The sequence below is a fragment of the Tetrao urogallus genome (assembly GCF_951394365.1).
Source record: "Tetrao urogallus genome assembly, chromosome: 9".
NCBI lineage: Eukaryota > Metazoa > Chordata > Aves > Galliformes > Phasianidae > Tetrao > Tetrao urogallus.
This window is the reverse complement of record NC_136822.1, coordinates 14,947,133-14,966,788: the sequence shown is the minus strand read 5'-3', so window position 1 is coordinate 14,966,788 and position 19,656 is coordinate 14,947,133. Positions and strand designations below refer to the sequence as shown.

Below are 19,656 nucleotides of genomic sequence, written 5' to 3'. Positions count from 1 at the left end.
AGTTTGTGCCTTGCTGCCAGTGGGGCTGAGCCATCCACCTCCAGCTGATCTCTGACCTCTGCTGCTACCGTTCGTGCTTGTTGGTGGTGACATGCATCATCTCCTCTTCACACAGTGACACAAGACCTTTGCAGAGCTGTCCTCTTGGCTCACAGGTATTTTTAGGATTACCTTTTTTGATAATGAAAGCAGAGATGCAGATGCTGCTGCAAGGATGCAGCCACAGTGCAGATGCAGTGAGCAGCCAGGTCCTGGTTCAGGCACTTTGCAGCAGTGAGCTCCCATAGTTGCTGCCAGCCCCAGCCATGATGGATGTACCAGCACAGAGCAGGAAGGGAGAAAGGCGGTGTGCCCGTGTGTGTGCACAGCCACACAGTGAAGCAGGGAGCAGGATGGGCTGCGGATCCAGATGTGCAGTGATTTGAACAGATTGTGCTGGGATGCTGACATTCATGCAGCTCAGTGTTCAGCTCTGAGTCACACAGGATCCAGCTCAGGGAGCAGTGACTGCTGTACAAATGCTCCTGAACTGCAAAGAAAGAATGGAGAGGCGTTCCGGGCTTCCTGTGTGTGGATGCTCACTGTGCAGAGGCTCAGGACCCATCCCCTGCTCCCCAACCCCAAATAACTCAGAGAGGAGGAAATCCCTCAACCACAACTGCTCTGAGAACCAGGTGTGCAGCACTAAACAACTGCCCCACACACTACTCTAGGACTGAAAGGTGAAAAATAAAGACAAGTGCACTCCTAGACTTTCATTCTCCATGTGCTGACAGTCTCTCTTTATTCCTATTTCCCACACTTAAGGTGTTAATGGGAACCTTGATGCATTTCAGAGGAAATGCATGCAGACAGAAGATAGATGCTTCAGTCTGAAGCTCTGCTCCCAGATCCCACATCAAGTGCTGGATTTATTTATATCCATATGATACAATCTCCATAAAAGCAATCAACCTCCACCAAAAGGAGATGTTTCAATATCTGCACAGCTTTCACGCAGAACAGACATTAGGTTTGCCTTTACGATGCAGAAAAATATAATGGATTTCTTCCACAAGTTCCCAAATGCTGTTATTAAGTATTGCTTCTCTAATAAAATATGCTGCAACATACAGCAGTACATGATGTGGCATTTACACGAGTTCCTTCTCTATACAGGACTCGCTGGCTTTTAAACAAATCTGTCTCTTCCATACACTACAAAAGCACAAGATGAGTAATTATGTTCTCTGCTTAATAATGTTTTTGCACTGGCCAATTTAACAGCTAATCTCCACAAACCTCTGAGATAGTCCCCCAGCCGCTACATTTGCATGTTGTAATCAAGTCTCACTATTAAATCATACTTTGCAACAATAACTGAGCTGTCAAGTACAAGCAGTGGCACCCTGCAGATGAAAGCCCTGGATGAGCACACTCAAAGCAATGCCCCTCTGCCCCCCTTTTGCACTCTTAGGAGCTCAGGGATAGCTGCGCCCACTGTGGATATTGTGACCAGCATCTCTTGGCTCCGCTTTCCAAAGCAGCCAGGCAGCTTGCAGGTTGCTCGTCCTGTTCCCCCCTCCCAAATGCGCATCCCCAAAGGGACCCACAGACACAAGCTGAGCCAAGTACCATGCTCCTCCTCTTGTGTATTTGCTAAAGCAACGCATGCCTTCTCTCCTTTCCCATTACCTCTGTTGTGCCTTGACTGGGGCAAGGACCGCACAGACCTGAGTGACCCAAGAACATCTATCAGGCAGGACGTGGAGCTGTAGGTGTCCCTGCTCATTAGGACCAGATGGCCTCTGAAGGTCCCTTCCAACTCAAATAGGTCTATGATTCCACAGTTTTGTAGCTGCACCAGGAGGCATTTCCTACAGCAGGCATCACTATGCTGCTGTCAAGAACCAGTTCTTACTCTGAACCAAACTCTGTGTCTCTGCACTCCCTGCAACAAGCCAACAGCAGAAACCTTGCTGAGATCTGCCTTCTGCAGTGGCTATTCCGCAGGGCACAATGTTCAGCACAGAGATGCAGGTCAGCTGCAGCCTGGCCATATCAATGTCTTTCTGTCCTAATGATCCTTCCTACGCATTAGTACAGCATTTATTTCCTTCTTGCCCTGTACTTGCCATTTATCTATCATATGACAGTAACGTGCAGGCAGAGGAAAAGGAGAATTTCTGGCTGGTATTGGCTCACCCTGCACAGACAGATCAGTGCAGATCCATCTGACTCACTAACTGCTGGGAATTGGGGCCCCCCCAGGGACATCACACAACAAAGCATTTCCAAGGAGGGCAAAGGTGGAAAAACAAAGACACCTGTGTCAATAACGGTACTGCTCACTTAAGAGCGCTTCTGCTCATCAGCCCCATTTTAGGTGAGGCAGGTGAAGGACATAAAACTTAAGATGTTTGAAGCTGATTTGAAGAATTTAGTACCATTTCCCATTAAAGTTAACGAAAACATTAATGCAAAGCATGCTCCAATCACCAAGAAGGTTTCTTTCACAGAACTGTAGGGGTTGGAAGGGACCTCTAGAGATCTAGAGGTCATCTAGAGATGAGAGGTCATCTAGAGATCATCAAGACCAACCCCCCTGCCAAAGCAGGTTCCCTACACCAGGTCACACAGGTAGGCGTCCAGGCAAGACTTGAATATCTCCAGAGAAGGAGACTCCACAACCCACCTGGGCAGCCTGTTCCAGTGCTCCGTCACCCTCACCATAAAGAAGTTCTTGCGCACATTTGTGTGGAACTTCTTATGCTGCAGTTTCTGGCCATTTCCCCTTGTCCTGTCTCCACGTACCACTGAAAAGAGACTGGCCTCACCACTATGTCTCCCACACCTCAGATATTTATAAAACTGGATCAGGTCCCCTCTTAGTCATCTTTTCTCAGTGCTACATAGACCCAGTTCACTCAGCCTTTCTTCATAGGAGAGATGCTCCAGGCCCTTCACCATCTTGGTGGCCCTCCGCTGGACTCTTTCCAAGAGATCCCTGTCCTTTTTGTACTGGGGAGCCCAGAACTGGACGCAGTACTCCAGATGAGGTCTTACAAGGGCAGAGTAGAGGGGGAGGATCACCTCCCTCGACCTGCTGGACACGCTCTTTTTAATGCACCCCAGGATGCCATTGGCCTTTTTGGCCATGAGGGCACACTGCTGGCTCATGGCCAACCTGTTGTCCACCAGGACACCCAGGTCCCTCTCCGCAGAGCTCCTCTCCAGCAGGTCATCCCCCAGCCTGTACCGGTGCATGCAATTATTCCTCCCTAGGTGTAAGACTCTATACTTGCTTTTGTTGAACCTCATCCGGTTTCTTACTGCCCAGCTCTCCAGCCTGTCCAGGTCTCGCTGAATGGCAGCACAGCCTTCAGGCGTGTCAGCCAATCCTCCCAACTTCATACCATCAGCAAACTTGCTGAGGGTGGCCATTATCCCCTCATCAAGGTCATTGATGAAGATGTTGAACAAGACCGGACCCAGCACAGACCCCTGAGGAACACTGCTGGTAACAGGTCTCCAACCGGACTCTACACTGCCAACGATGACCTTCTGTGCTCTGCCAGTCAGCCAGTTCTCAACCCACCTCACTGTCCACTCATCTATTCCACACTTCCTCAGCTTTGAGGATGTCGTGGGAGACAGTATCAAATGCCTTTCTAAAATCAAGATAGACTACATCTACCGCTCTCCCCCCATCCACCCAGCATGTGACAACATCATAGAAGGCTACCAGGTTGGTCGAGCACGACCTCCCCTTGGTGAACCCATGCTGACTACTCCTGATAACCTCCTTTTCTCCCAGTTGTCTGGAGATGGCATCCAGCACAAGCTGTTCCATCACCTTTCCAGGGACAGAGGGGAGGCTGACAGGCCTATAATTACCCGGGTCTTCCTTCTTGCTCTTTTTGAAGACCGGAGTGACATGGGCTATCCTCCAGTCTTCAGGGACCTCCCCTGTTATCCAAGACCTCTCAAAAATGATGGAGAGCGGTTCGGCAATGACCTCCGCCAGCTCCCTCAGTACACGTGGATGCACCCCATCAGGTCCCATGGACTTGTGGACCTTAGTACTGCCAAGCAAGATCTTTCAAGCAAGATCTTCCCATTATCTTGAAAGGAAGTTGTGACCAAATCCTCTTACATTGCTGTGACCGCCTCCAATGGTACAGGTAAAGCCAGGTAACAAACCCATTTGGCTCCAGAATGCCTAACACATGACAAATTGAAAGAGGTGAAAGTACTAAGCTGTAATGAGAACCTCATTTAGGGTGACCGTGATAACCTGAGGAAATGAGCACACAAAACATAGTAGTGATATGAAGCTCCTTTCAATACAGAAGCAGGGAACAGAGGGAACAGAGTCCATCACCAGATTGATTTAGCTGCACTGAACTTTGAAAAAAAATATGTACAGTTGAAAAGGCAGCAGGACCCAAAGAGCAAAGCATGGCATCTATGGAGAAAGGAAAACCACTCACCCTTGGTGCCCAAGAGTAAGTAAGGAGAAGTGCTTCCTCTCCCACCCTCTGATTTCCAAGAACACCTCTAGGAAGTGCACTCTTGTCCTTGAAAGAGGGAGAACTCGCTGGTGTTCTCCTGGGATACTTTACCCAGTGGCTAATCTCTCTCACCTTTGAAATGTGTGCTTTATTCCTAGATAGATCACTTCAGCCGTGAGCTCTTTGAGAGCAAACAACCCCACCTGGCTGACGATCCACCCGCTTACTCCAACTTACACTGCTGATCTGCTGATCCCCAGAGGAGCGGCAGTACTTCGTGCTGAACACCCTGTACAACTGCCCATGGCAAACCCAAAGCTCAAACAGCAGGCAGCAGCACGAAGGTGTCTCTGAGCAGAGCCTCTTTTGGCACTGCCACCACAACACGTGCTCTGGGTCCCCAGCATCCCCTTTGTTGCCTTTGGTCTTCCTCTACTGCCTGATGCTGCATGCAGCTTTTCACTGCTTGGTTGCATCTCAAGCACATCCTAACAAAGTGATGGAAAGCACACACCTTTGCTTGCTGGTCCCAGTGCTCCAAGCTTGTAACATCATGGAGTGAAGTGGACAACACAACCTAGATTCACCACAGAAGTCACTGCAACATGGCTGCACATTCAAGGATGTGGAGAACAAGCCAAAACAAAGGCTTCTTTTCCATATTTAATATGAAAAACTATGCCTAGAAATCCCACTGGGAGAGGGATGGCTGGGGGTCTGACGATCCTCAGCACAGGGTCTTCCTGGACACAAAGTCAATCCAGCAACTTGGTTTTTAGGTAAAAGTGAGAGAGGCTTCATCTAGAATCATAGCACAGCAGGGTTCAGAAGAGACCTTAAGGATCATCCAGTTCAAAACCTCTGACAGGGGCAGGGCGGTCACCCACTCAATCAGGTGTCCATTTAACTTGCCCTTGAACACGTGGAAGGATTGTTTGTTCTTCCCCACGTCAAACCTGCACCCCATGTACCTAAGGGCTAATCAGAGACTTGTGTGATTCAGCACTACTGAAAATATCCAGACCCACAGGTTAACAATTCTAACTCAGATATAGCTCAGTGCCTTGGGCATTACACAGATATATATAAGCCAGGGAAATGATGCTGAAATGCTACCAAAGCTTCCAAACAGACTGTTAAGCGAATGGATACGTAAACAGATCTCCAGGGATGACACATGGAGACAGCATCTCTGACTCAGTTACTATTGCAGCTGATTTTCCCTCCTATTTGACTGTCACTGAACACCCGGGTATCCAGCACTGACGAGGAGGTTTAACAGCTCCTCACCAAGTGAAAACACTGAAATAGGCCAAACAATAAACTCAGGATTGAAATCTAGGAGAGCAGGGCTCACACACCCCTCTGGAGGGTGGCTGACCTGGTACTTCACGGGGTTTTAGAGAGAGATCTACTCGTGCACATGGGATTTGTGTACGACATCAAGGAAAGCCTCAAATTTTCATCTGGAAGGAATCAGATCATCAAATCCTATTGGCTCACAATGGGGAAGAGCAGGTTTCCTTGGTCTCCTTTTCCATCAGCAGTCTCCACATGACAATGGCACTCCAAGGAGCTGAGAGTTACTATTTCTACAGCACTGGAGGACTGGCAACCTGTCAACTGAAGTAGCTGGGTGGCAGAAAGAGGAGGAGACAGGTCCATGTTGAGAAGAGCACATAAGCAGTACCCAGGGCAAAGCCCTTCGTAAGAACCCTTCTTCCCACTTGGAAATGGCCAGGGGTCCCTTCCACAAGAAAGAACAACTCCACGCTGCCCAAGGTCTCGGGTGGCAAAGGCTATTTTGCAGCATACATCCCAGCAGCCTTTGTGATGTTCTGTGCCTATCTTAAGGCAGAAAGCATTACATATCTTTTGGAGTCTTAAAGGTCAATGTGCACTCTTAGTCTCCTGGACAATTTCACCTACACTGAGCACATGCTAAACCAGGACTGGTTTATCTCCACATTTGGTGACAGAACAGTTCACCTGCACTGCTTGGCCAACTCCAATGCTTACTCTTTGGCAGGTGAAGGACATGCATCACCTGCAGACTTGGATAAAGTTCAGCACCAAAAAGTCAAACAAAAGACAAGATATGGTATCAAAAGAAAAACTCCAAACTCCCTCCTGCTTTGTCAGCTCTGCAATATTGCTTTTATGGCCTGGCTTGCCCTGTGCTTCCAGTCTTGTTCTCATCCACACAGACATCTTCCACCAAATCTTGCTAGTGCTCTGAGCCCAAGGGAGGCTTATGCAGCCTCAAATCCAGTGGCTGCTTACAACCAAAGTGTTATTTTTATTCCTTAATTTATTCCTTACAACCAAAGTGTTATTTTCCAAAGAAAATACAAGCTTTATTAGCCCAACAGCTTCAAATGCCCTCCAACAATACCTAAACCCTACTACAGCTCACCAGGAAAGAGTGACAGGGCAGCTCAGCTGCCTGCAATCCAATAAGACTTCAGAAATGCTTGCAAAACGTTATGTGATGCGTAGAGTTGAGCCAGGGGCTACAGAACAGTAGGATGTGCCCTGTGCCAACTAAGCCAATGTGTCCAACAGGGCACCCTGAAGCGAAAATCCCACTCCGGAGAATTTGACATTAGCTGGTAGATCCAGCTCTGCAAATGGAATTGATTTTATTTTTGATCTGAAATCTAAACAAGGCATTTTATAAGCTTCAGGTGAATAACTGCTATTGGACGGCACTCATCCAAGCTGAGATGCCAAGGGACCACATGTATACGGACTTCCCCCATGAAATCCGTGCCTGCAACACAAGGCAAACAAGATGGCACCTTCAGCAACTGCCCTGAGCCATGCAGCTCAGAGCAGACAGGGTATGTATTTGCTGATCACTAGCAAGAAAATTAGGTATCATCAGGTATCTCAAGGTAAAGGCCTTGAGCTGCACCGGGAGAGGTTCAGATTGGATATTAGGGAAAAAAGCTTCTCAAAGGTGACGATGCACTGGCACAGGCTGACCAGGGAGGTGGTGGGATCACCATCCCTGGAGGTGTTCAAGAACCAAGGAGATGTGGCTCTAAGGGATGTGGTCGGTGAGCACGGTGGGGGTAGGCTGGGGTTGGACTTGGTGATCTCAGAAGTCCTTCCCAATCTTAAGGATTCTCTGATTACCCCAAGACAAGCAGTGCTGCTTTGAGCAAAGATGCACGCCTTGAAACAACCACATAATAAGGTAGTTCTTAGCACAAAGAAGAGTTGGTTCCTCAAAACAAACAGACAAAAGACCCCAAAACATACAGTGGAGAACCTTCTGGCTCACTCCAAAGCCACCAAGTCCATGCCAAAGTCCAAGCTGAGCCGTACACCTGAGAGCTGTCTTTGAAAACAAAGGAGTCACGCTGAGTCAGCTGGTTCAGATATTTTGTTCCTATCACTGCCAATGAACAGCCATTCCAGAAAACAGGAAGAAACCCAAGGAAATTCTGCTTTGCTGCATTAAAAAAAAAAAAAATCAAAGGACCAAAACCTCCACCTAAGCTCTGTTTACACCAAGTTTGCTGCAGCCCTGAGTGGTAGCAATAAATGGAGTGAGCTAATGTGCAAATGACAAATAACCCATTCCAACAATTCAAGCATAATTATAGGCTGGCTCTCCTGATGCAATGTTGAGTACATCACTGCAGATATTATATTCACCTTATGAAAAGCTTGCACAAAGGAGCTCAGTTGCTAACCCAAACAACATCATATATCACTAACCTGTCAGCAGAAGGAGTGCATGCACCCTGGCATTTGAAGTCCTAGTGTTTTAAGAGATAATCCAATGTACCAGGCATCGTTGATCTTCATATAAAAGGGGGCACCACTTCTCCTTTCAACTGGAGCTATTTTTCACTCTTCATCCTGAAGAGCTGTGTGGTGCTGCCCGCAAGTGGCTACCCTGCACAGCAGTGGTACCTGTAATGTTCTGTGTCCCTGCAGGGCAGAAATGGTCCAGACTCCAACGCTGCCTTTGTGAGAGGTCTCTAAGTGCTTCCATGTGAGATGCTGCTCCTTTGGGTTTAGAAATTGTTCCAAAAAGAACGTGAAAGCCCACACCGCAAATTCATAATCCTGACACAAAACCCAGCTGCAGAGAGGAATTAGAATGCAACTCAATGGCACAATGCAAGCTGGTGTATCAGCCATGGCAGCACCCCTGATGACCTGAGAAAGAGAGCAGTACCTGGAGGCTAAGGGAGCAGGGGAGCTGTGCTAGAGGAGAGCCAGCTGGGGACAAGGTAGCACTACAGCACCTGCAAATATGGCCTACGAAACAGCAAAAATCTTGCCTAGAATTTACAGCTCGTTGCTGTGTGGGATGGTGGGGACCATGAGGAAATCCACATCTGAGAATGGGGGCAGTAATAAAAGTCCCTGGGGAAAGACCTACGCATGTGAAGGTTCAGGTTTGCTGGGGGCAGGTGAGTAGAGCTGGGGAGTGTCTGGATGGTGACAATGAACGCAGAGAACAGACAGGATCTTCCATTTCTTGGATGCAGCCAGAAGAATTCCAGGGGACGTCCCAAGATGGCTTCAGTTCCTCCTGTACTTGGGCTGAAAGGCTTCCATAATTACCCACAACCTTTTCAGCTCCATCCCTCCCACTGCCTGGCAGTTTGCAAGGGTAGGAGCAGTGCTTGCATTTTAGGCACTTCTTCAGCACAACTGGTCTTGTATTCCTACGTTGGGGACCAGTGGGTCAAAAGACAAGATTCATGGGCCATGGTGGATATGATTGGCCTTGCTGGCCTGTACTGCCTGTCTGGGTTCTGCCACTGGATCCTGCACATGGAAACTCAGCTTAGGAAGGAGGGAGCAGCCAAGCACCAGACATGCTGCATTCACACTGCAGGAAGGATGGCAAGGCTCTCCTTTCCTGGATGTGACTGTGCTGGGGCAACATGAGGCTGACAATATTCTCCTGCTCAGAATGTCACTGTGCAGGCATCATCAGGCTGTCCCCATGTCACAGCTGGGAACTGCCTTCCTAGAGCAGCCAGGTACAGCAGCCTGTCCTCTGCACACTGTACTGACTGATCTCCGTTAAGGAGAATTTAAGTGCCATGGCTTAAAAATGAGAAAGCAAACGGCTTTCATCTATGTGAGGTCAAGCAATTTCCTGTAGAGCCAGGAAGGCTCAAAGGGCTGGCAGCCAAAGGGAGGGAAGTGTCTGAGTCTGAGCAGGAACAAGGGGAGAAGTGATGTCCCTGGTCCCCCCTGTGGCTGCACTGACAGCCTGCTTGGAGCACAGCACCTTGAGCTCTGCAGGGACTATTAAGTGCCATCAAATAGCAATACACCATAGCAGAGGACCAAGGGCAGACCAGCTGGATGCTCAGCATTATTTCTGCTCTCAGTCCAAGGCTCCCAAAGGCCAAAAGTTCCCCCAAACCTGGAGTTTACACAGAGCTCCGCAGAAGAAGGTGCAGAGTTCCATGCCCTGAGTGATGCTGGGGAGGTGGCATCACTGATCCCAGTCTTCCCCAAGTAACTGTTCCCAGTAAGCACAGTGCCAACCAGCACTGCTGGAGCACAACAGGCAGGGAGGGAGCAAAAAGCGGCCAGAAGCATAAATTCCTTGGTAAGGTTTTATCATTTTAAAGAGACCAAACTCCAATTGATTGCCCTTGTAGGAGCCTGCACGGTACTTGCACTGCTAGCCTAAGCAATAGAAATTTTAATTGCTTTGGTAATTACACTTGCAGCAGCACTCAGCCCTTTGTTCTGCGAGCGGAGGCCAGCATATGCTGTGCTCCGGTGGCCCCGTCTGGCTGCAGCCTGGAACAGCATTTGCCACCTGGAGAGAAGGGACACTACCCTGGTGGCATAGAGCCTCACCAGGCAGGGATGCACAGCATCTCATGGCATTTCTTCTCTGGGCTGCACACAGCTCCAAAGCATGGTGTGGACACAGGGATTGGGTTGCAGCAATACACAGCTGTAGCACAGACCTCCACGCTCCACTCCATCAGACAAGTGGGCTCAGGGCATGCGGTGCAGGGGGTGAGTGCATGCCCAAACCTCGCTGGGCTCTCCCCGGGAACAGCTATCCTCCTCCCCAGCCCCAGGTCTGCTCAGGACAGCTGTAAAACATAAAGCAGAGGGCCTCGTGGGGAGATGCCATTGTAGCCTGGATTTGTCAGATGTGCACAGGTCTCAGTGTGCTTGCAATTCCACTCCTCCTGCCTGCACCATGTTTCATAAATGCACAATCCTGGCTGACATTGCTCTGGGTGTCTCAGTTCTCATGGTTGCCAGAAATGCAGGTCACAGCCATACATCTCTAACAGCAACAGCTGCCAACATGCTGCAGTGACTTTGTCTCCTGTTGGATGGCTCACGGCTAAAAGCGATGTTTGCAACTATGCTGCTATTGGCCTCAGCACTTGCACCAAACAGCTCCATTCCCATCCCAGGAGTTTCTTCCAACAATGGAGGGCTAGAGGAGAGGAGGATCAGTGCAGAAAACACGTCTGCTGACTCTGGAGATACATCCCCACAATTAGAAACATGGGATCTACACACATCTGTAACAAAACCCAACAAGCCTGGGGGTTTTCCTCACTGCCCATTGTGTGCAGCTGCCTTTCAAACAGAAATTTCTCAGCTCAGAAAGGGGTAGGTGCTGTTTGCAGATTTATTTCTTCCTTGTCAGGGCTGCTCCTCTCAGCGTTTCAAAGCAGATCTAATTACAGGGTGTTGCACTCATTGACAATTTCACATACCTTGCTATTTTAGGCCAACCTTCAATAACTGGCAAGAAGCAGAGCTCTAAGGGTGGAGGTAACAGGCTATGGATTTATGACACACTGGTATTCACGCAAAGCAACTTAGCGCGAGCACAGAAATATCCTCAACTGTGCTGCTGCCATCAATTTGATAATGAGAACGCGATTTGAAATAAAAACATCTTGGGGACCAATTCACTAGGCAGCTAGCAAAACCAGGCAGGGCATCTAGAAATGGAGGACTGTGCTCCAAAACTTGAGTATCACAAGGGACTTCATAAAAACAGAGAGAATGGCTGCATTTGGGTTACGGTACCTACAAATGAAAAGCTGTTTAGTGAAGCTCAAGCAGAGAGAATATGGGGCTGCAGCTCTGTGTAGGTAGGCAGAGGGGATGCTTATCCCAGCCCACTCTCCCACACAGAAGAGTGGGATGTCAGCTGCAAACAGCCCAGAACAGAGCCTGGCTGAGTACCACAGTACCCAAAGGTTGGCCTTTCAGGGAGCTATGGAACAAAGGGGCTGCAGGGCCTCGTGCATGTTAAAGGAGCTGGTTTTGCAGGAGCTGTTCCCAGGTTCAGATCAAGCCTGAAGCCTGCTTCAACCTACTTTTAAGTGGTACAAGCAGCCGTGCTCCCTGTGCCTGACACAGTGCAGTCCCCCTCTTCCAGGGGAAGGGTGCACCTTCCCTTATCTGCTGTGTGCAACACCCATGGGACTTACTTGTTGCTGTCCCGGTACTGATAGATATAGCAGCCTTGAGGCATCCCACTCTCCTGGTCCAAGGTAAACGAGAGCTTCAGCTGCAGAGAAGAGGTGGGGGGGGGGATGAGAAGGGAGAGACAAAAAAGAAAGCAACATTTTAGGCTGCGTTCTCAGTCATCACAGCAACTCCAAGCAGCTCACCGAGCCTGACACGCAAACACCGTGGCCTGGAACATAGCGCGGGGTTCCAAACCTCAGGGAAAAGTCACATGCGTTGCAGAAAGGCTCTCGCTTTTTCCACCCTTTGTTACTATAAAGTGTTTGTGGTTGCTCTGCAATGCATGGGTCAGAGAGGCTCACCCCTCCAAACCCACCCACACACACCGCCCTTCACCAAAGCGATTGCGGTTCCCCTCAGACACCAAAGAGAGGAGCGCTCGCTGCAGTTCCCACGAGCCTTTCTCTGAAAGCCTTCCCGGCTCCATCCCATTCCCCCAGCGCGTTAGAGCGGAGGAGAAACCGCAGAAGGAAAGGTGACAGATTTTTCCTTCTGCGCGGAGTTATTAAAGAGCTGTTAGGAGGGTTTGCAGTTTGGATCGGCGTCCGGCAGGAGGCTGCGATGGGACCTGGAAGCTGCTTTCCTTGCTGCTCCAAGGAGGCACTCAACGAGGGCTGGCGGCTTGCAGACACTGCTCTGCTCCATTTATTTAAGGGGGAAAAGCTAATCCTCTTTCACAGAGCAGTTCTGAAAGGAGACTTTATTTCTGGTGCAAACGTCTCCGGTGATTTGATATTCCAAACAGCCCTGAAAAAGGGCTGAGCTGAGCCCCTTTCCCCAGGGAAGGCTGGTGGGGCCATGTGTGTGCCCCACGGGCAGCTCTGTGCCCTGCAGGAGGGCTGCAGCCCCTCACCAGGACCGGGTGGCAGGGGCCACATCCTTCAGAGGGGGTGGCTGAGAGCAGTAGGACAAGGGGTTTAAGTTGTGCCAGGTTCAGGTTGGACATTAGGAAAAAAAAAAAAAAAATTCTCAGAAAGAGTGGTGGTGCACTGGCACAGCTACACAGAGAGGTGGGGGGGTCATCATCCCTGGAGGAGTACAAGAACCACGGAGATGTGGCACTGAGTGATATGCTCAGCACTGCAGTGGGGATGGGTTGGGGTTGGACTTGGTGATCTTAGTGGTATTTTGCAACCTTAATGATTCTGCTATCATTCAGGACTTGAAGTGGGCCTGGAAGGCCACAGTGAAGGCTGAGATGTTAGCAACACTCAGCCTGACCTCGCTGAGCAGGGAGAGGAGGAGAGTGGTGCTGAGCCGCTCCATTTGATCACACTCTCTCCTCTGGGCTCTGAGGAAATTGCTAACTCAAACTGATGGCCTATTCAGGAGTAAATAGTGAATTAAAGCATCTTTCTCCCATAGGCTGTTAAGAAACTCTATGTGCTGAATCACTGCACGGAGCACCAATATTCCCTTCCTTACGGAGGAGCAAAGTCTGACACTGTGCTCTCAATGACCCAAATAAAACCGAATACCATGAAATCATGGAAAACTTCACCATCTTGGACACTGAGTCCAGAACCAGGAGCAACGCTGAGGCCAAACCCAACCAATCTCCTGTGACTTCCACACCCCAACCCTGTAAGCCCTTCTGAAACACACTCCTACAGCAGCATGCAGCACATGCGTCCATGCTCTGTGTGTGTTCGAGGCAGAGGTACAGCAATTCACACTGCTGTCCAATTGGCAACCTGCACATGGCTGTTCCCAACTGCACCTGCCCTGTGAGCTCTGACCTGCTGCAGCCCACAGTATCGCTCAGACCCACCTCTGGGAGCAGGAGGAGCTGGGAACTCCCCAAAGCCATTTTCCCAGGTCAGGTTATCCTAAGCTTTCCTGCTGGGATATCAGAAAGCACTGCTGAGCCAAAAGGGACAGCGGTTATCGCAGCCCCACACGCCCTGTGCTTTGAGGGGAGGGACCACATTGCAGGGAAGGAAAACAAAAGAAAGAACAAAATTGGGTATGTGTGGCTTTGGCTGCTTGTAACAATAGCTCTGATCGGGGCACAGTGAGGATGGCTTTAGCCTCCCATTGCCAGCTCGTGGCTAAGTGGCCTTTGGGCTTGCACCTTTAGTTACAGCTCACCTGGGCTCTGCAGCACTGCTCTGTGGGAGGGGTGAGTCCAGGGCATGGGAAGGAAGGAAAAAGGCTGTGAGGGAAACCAGCTGTGTTTGGACAGGCTGCAGGGGACAGCTATCAGGTAGGGCAGGGTGTCTCTCTGGGGGATGGGGTCCCACAGATCCTGCCTACCCAGAAAGCAAAGATGACAGCTCCCTGAGATACCACAGCTGCAATTTTCGTTATTTTAACCCTTCTTTCTCTGGATCTGGTATCCAGATAAACAAAACACACCACGCTGGGCAGGCTCAGCCATCTCTGCATATCCACAGTGCCAGTCTTAAGAGGACTGTACTGCTATGCAGCAGCTGTCCTTTCCTTTTACCTTCATTCACTAAGCACCAAACATCTGCTTCCTTCCGAATTAAAGGTTGCTGGGGATAGGAGAGATGCCAGCAACTGAACAACCACTTTATCATCCCCTCCTATCTGACTTCTGCTACAGCAATGTCACGAGACATCCCAAGCCTCCAGGTACATGCAGACCTACAAAACAAACAGGCTTCTGCAATACCCCCTCTGGCACAGCTCTAACTCTGAACCAACTTGACAACATTGCTCCAACACCGCACGCTGCTTTGAAGCTCCCTTTTTGTGCTCCTCATCAGAATGCAAAGAGTTGCCAGAAAGCCAGCAAACAAATATCCAGACAAAGCAAAGGCCACTGCTCTTCAAAATACAGGACTGTATGTCTGTAGGGGCAGCGGGGGGCTGGTTTCCTACAGAAATGAAAGTGCAGGGTGACCCTGTCACAAGGAAGGCTCATCAGCTCAAGCAATCTTCAGCATTAAACATACGAGATCATTTCATCTTACAAGACACTGCTGGGCTTCGCAGGGAGAGGAGGGGGAGATTTCCCAGCGCTGAGCCGTGCGATTTGGCTTGCACTGCCCTCTTCAGTAGCACAGCCCCAAAGCTCACATGCTAATAAAGATCCCTTTCCACTTCAATAGCTTTGCACATAAAGAAACGCTTGGTGCGGTGCGTGCATGAACTCAATGGGAAAGGGAGCTGGAACACAGCCATGCTGCAAACAGAGCGCAGCTTACCAGGAGAGCCCCATCAATAATTGAGATGTCAGAGGCACAGGGAGGTGCATGGATAAGAGCTGTCAAAAGGAGTAATTGGGATCTGTACGCATACAGTGATGGATAGGCTCACTCGCTGCCAGATGCAATTGCAGTACACCCAAACAGAAGAATTATAGAATCATTAAGGTTGGAAAAAACTTTGAAGATCATCTAGTCTAAGAGTCCACCTACCACCAGTATCGCCCACTAAACCACGTCCCTAAGCACATCAATTACTCTTTCCTTACGCAACTCCAAGGACGGTGACTCCACCGCTTCCCTGGGCAGCTCACAGGGTTGGGCTTTGACTCCGCAGTAAAGGAGAGCATTGCACACATGGTACCCAGCAGAGGTGGGCTCATGATCTGGCTACTGGTGGGGGGTGGAAGAGAATGTACTTACAGTACATGGCTGACCACCAGTTATGTCGGATGGCGCACGATAGAAGCTTGAGCTGAAGGCAACGCCACCTTCCTGAGGGATGCTGTTGTGGACCTCAAGGCTTGCCTGGGCTTTGGTGCAGCCAGCAGCAGCCCTCATTCTAAAGCAAGGTTTAGGCCTGCAGCAATTAGGAGCCCGGTCATGTGACAGTCTGGTAGCTCCAACAAGGAGAGAGCACAAGGAGGTGAGAATCCTTCTGGCTGCTAAAACACTGCCAGTACTGATATTGACTTGACTGGGCAAATTCTACGTGCCCCCTGAGTAAATGGTTTGGCTTGAATCCCCCTTTGGCTCTGACTATCAAACCTCTGTCATCAGACAGAAAGTTTTCTCTACACATGCACTGGTCCGGAGAGATATTATCAGTTCAGCTGAGCAACCAGGTCAAAGGTTTCAGATGTTCCCATTTTGGGTCAACGTAAAGGCATGCTTCTGCCAGCCTTGATTATGCTGTTCAAGGTAAATCCACCAATGCGCTGGCGTACAAGCAGAAAGAGATCACTCACAGCAAGGAGAAGCAGAATAAGCCTGCGTTACAAAACCTAGGGAACTGGATCTAAAGATCACTCTGAAAACAATCTCCTAAAGGACAGGGGGACTCTGCTACCTGTGGCACTCACTCAATTACAATCCCTCCTACATGGAGGTCCAAAAAGACTGGTTACAGATGAAGGTTTCCTTCTCTAGCAAGCTCTAGAAAGCTTTTTAAGAATAAACTTAGTCATCAAGCAGGTTTTTATGCCCCTCCCAAACTTCGGTTTTGACCCACACACGCACACACACACACAAAAAAAAAGCCCTGAAGTCCTGACACTCACTTTTAAAACCACAAAAAACGAGCCGTGCTCCAGTAACGTAATCACATAGTTTTCTGGCACCTCGTCCCTTAAAAATACATCCATCTGCCTGCACACAGGCCATCAAACTCAATCTTGTTCACAATGGATTTCCCAATTCCTGCGTGCTGGAAGGGCTGCAGCGTTGCTGGCTGTGCTGACTGGATGAGCCCTTACAGAAGCACAGCCTGCAAACCTCACAGCTGTGTTTTCACTTAAAGAAGCTGTTCTTGAGCCCAAAGCACTTCTTCCAGAGAGCTTTTCTACTTGTGCTGCAGTTCAGAATTGCTGGAGAAAGGTAGAGGCTGCACTTCTTCCTGGTTGCCCCTTTCTTTAGAAGAGAATGTAGTAAGGATAGGATGGAGTAACAACAAAGAGAGGAAAAGTCCTACAGCGGAAAAAGAGGAAAGACATGGAAGCTTGTTGCCATCAAAACTAATTACCTGTTGCACTTGGTTGGGGTGGTCCTTCTGTTTGGCTTTGCAGTCAGCAAATGTTTGGCCAACCTCAGCACCTGGTCATGGGACTGCTGCTGCTACTGGTTGGAAATCCCAAACTGGTCCCGTCTCATGGCGACAGTAGCATGTTTGACAGAAATTTGGTCCAGGCTAATTTTACGGCCTGGCTTTTGGGTGGTTCTGTGTGGAGCCAGGAGTTGGACTTGATGACGCTCATGGGTCCCTTTCCAACATGGGATATTCTATCATTCTATGTTGCTTCCCATCCACCAGATAGAAAAGGGCAGAACAACTGGGTGCAAACAGACAACACAGCAAAGGGGCTCTTGTTTGGTGGGATGGAAACTCCATCCAACCGTGCTTTCCAGTCTCAAGGTCCCCTGAGCAGACAGGTTCTCTCTTACTTGCTGTGCAACGACATTATCACTGCGGGCTTTACTCATTCTGCACCACCCAAGCAGCACAGCTCTGTCATGCCTTTTCCTTCTTGTGACATTAGCCACAATGCTAACCCTGTTATTAAGCTGCAAGACTCACGCATGGGGCTAAAACCCAATCTAGTCTATTCTAGTCTATGAAAAGGAGCTGAAGCTCATTGGGGCATTACTTCTGGCCTGAATCCCACTGCCCATTTCTATTTTACAATCCCACTGTTCCACTCACGTTATTCCTCTGCTACTGCCTGCAATTCACCCAAGAACAATATAAAATACACAAAAAGCCAGCAAATAATTAGCAAATAGAAAAACAGAAGCCAGCAGTTTTCATGCCTTTCCCCCATCGACCTCCTTGATGAGAGACTCTGAGCCTGGGACCTAAAGCCACTATAAGTTATTACTAAATGATTCCTAAGTCTGCAGCAGTAATCCTCCAATAATCCACCCTGGTACACAGCAAGGATCCTAGGGTTTTCCCATCATGGGATCAGAACAACCAAGTCATGCTCCCTAGCACACAGAAGGGCTGCTCCATGGTCTCATGGCAACATGTCCTCTGCTACAAATCAGGTAATACAGCAAAACCAGAGAGAAGCATGGCATCTACTGCATCCTTTGCAAAGAGACGCAGATGTGGTCACCAGAACAGCAAGCTGATGTCGTACCCTTGACTTCTATTTCACAGCTGCAACTGACAGCTGAGGAAATTTTCTGGGAAGACAAGGCACTTGGCAAAAATATAAACTTCCAACGAGTTCATTTTTAAGCATTCACACTTGCCTGCATTAGAAGTTTAGAACACAGAAAACGGAACCAGATTTATTTAGAAAGAAGAGTTGAACATTTCTGCTCGCTTTCTTTATAATTTATAAACTGGATGATTCATTCTTTAGATGCATGATTAAGAAACCACAGGGCTAAAATAAAGATTATACAATTGCAAAGAGTTTATGTTGGTAGATTAAAAATATCTTCTTCAGAAACTAACAAATTCTGACACAGCACCGTATGCTCTAGACCACTAGGGAACTGTCAATGAATTTAAAATATTTGCTACACATACATCAATTTTAAAATAAAAGCAAAACATCCCTAGGAAACGCCGCATAAAAAAATAGTGACACCAACAAGATTTGTGCCAAATTTCACTGCCTGGCTGTTTCATGTTACTCCCAGCCTTCCCTTAAAGCACTCCTGGCTCCTGTTATCTCCCAGTGCTTCTCCCAGCTCTTCTGGTGCTCTACAAACAACGAAAGACAACTTGACTCTGTTGTGTGAAGAATGCCTCATTCACAACTGGGCTTTGCCAGCCTTAATAGAGAGGAGTTTGGGGGCTACAGAAAGCTCTTGCATTTTGAAGACCAATGCTGACTTCCTGGTTCTACTCAGACAAAAGGTAAGAGGCAGGGTATCACCCAACCCAACTGTCCAACTCTTCCCCACGTGAACTATGGAAATTCACTTGGAAAAGCAGGAATTTGAGAGAGAAGGATGACCAAGAGTAAGAGGCTTGAGTGTCATCAGGAATTTGAAAGAAGCCTACAGTGAGCTAGGAGATGATATCAATCATTCTCTAAGCCACGTATGGGTCATTTTGGCCTGACGAAGCACAACCTGACCAGAAGGGCATCACTAAGGTATTTCTGTCCCAAAAGACGATATGAACGTGAGTCCTGAAAAACTAAAGGAAAGCCATCGGTATTTTCTCTATTTGCTTTAGATGAAAAGTGACACAACCAAGTGGAAAACCTCCCTAACCCCACTGCTCGGTATGCTGTTACCAGTGGATACTGCAGGCAGCCCATCATTATCCCCAGCTGCTCTGTTTCATCCACCTGACAGTCATCTCTGAAAACAGGTCTCAATTTACTGGCCCTAAGCTCAAGCAGCCTGCAGCTTATTTTTAGGCTCAGCACTGCTAGCTTGGGAGAGTCCAAAGCCAGGAGAGAGCAACATTGCAGAAGGGAGCAGTTCTCAAAGCAGCAGCAGATCTGGACACTGACTGATACCCAGATCTGCTCAGGAACATAACACAAGTGAGACATGGCACATGGCTTGTTTCAGGGAAAACAACAAGAAAGCCAGCTACGCTAGAAGTTCCAGATCAAAGAAAGGAAATACATGCATTCAACAAAGAGCAACAGGACAGAGTGCCCATCACAAAGGGCCTGGTCTGCACTGGTTTCTAAGGGCTGCTGCAACCTGAGTGAAGCAGGCAGGAGAATGGGACACAGCACTGCCTTTACATGGCTCAGGACACATGGAATCAAGGTAAGAGCTGTGGGTGCAGATGT

The 19,656-nt window shown here is 48.8% G+C and overlaps 1 protein-coding gene across 1 annotated transcript in view; it reads right to left on the bottom strand.

The window, feature by feature from the left end:
- DIS3L2 (DIS3 like 3'-5' exoribonuclease 2) overlaps positions 1–19,656 on the bottom strand; it is a gene marked incomplete at both ends in the record, with an annotated part of 163,372 nt that overhangs the window by 17,579 nt on the left and 126,137 nt on the right. Inside the window, one exon of the mRNA XM_079540028.1 lies at positions 11,957–12,036. Within this exon, the coding sequence (XP_079396154.1) occupies positions 11,957–12,036 (80 nt within the window). The remainder of the gene's footprint in view (positions 1–11,956; positions 12,037–19,656) is intronic.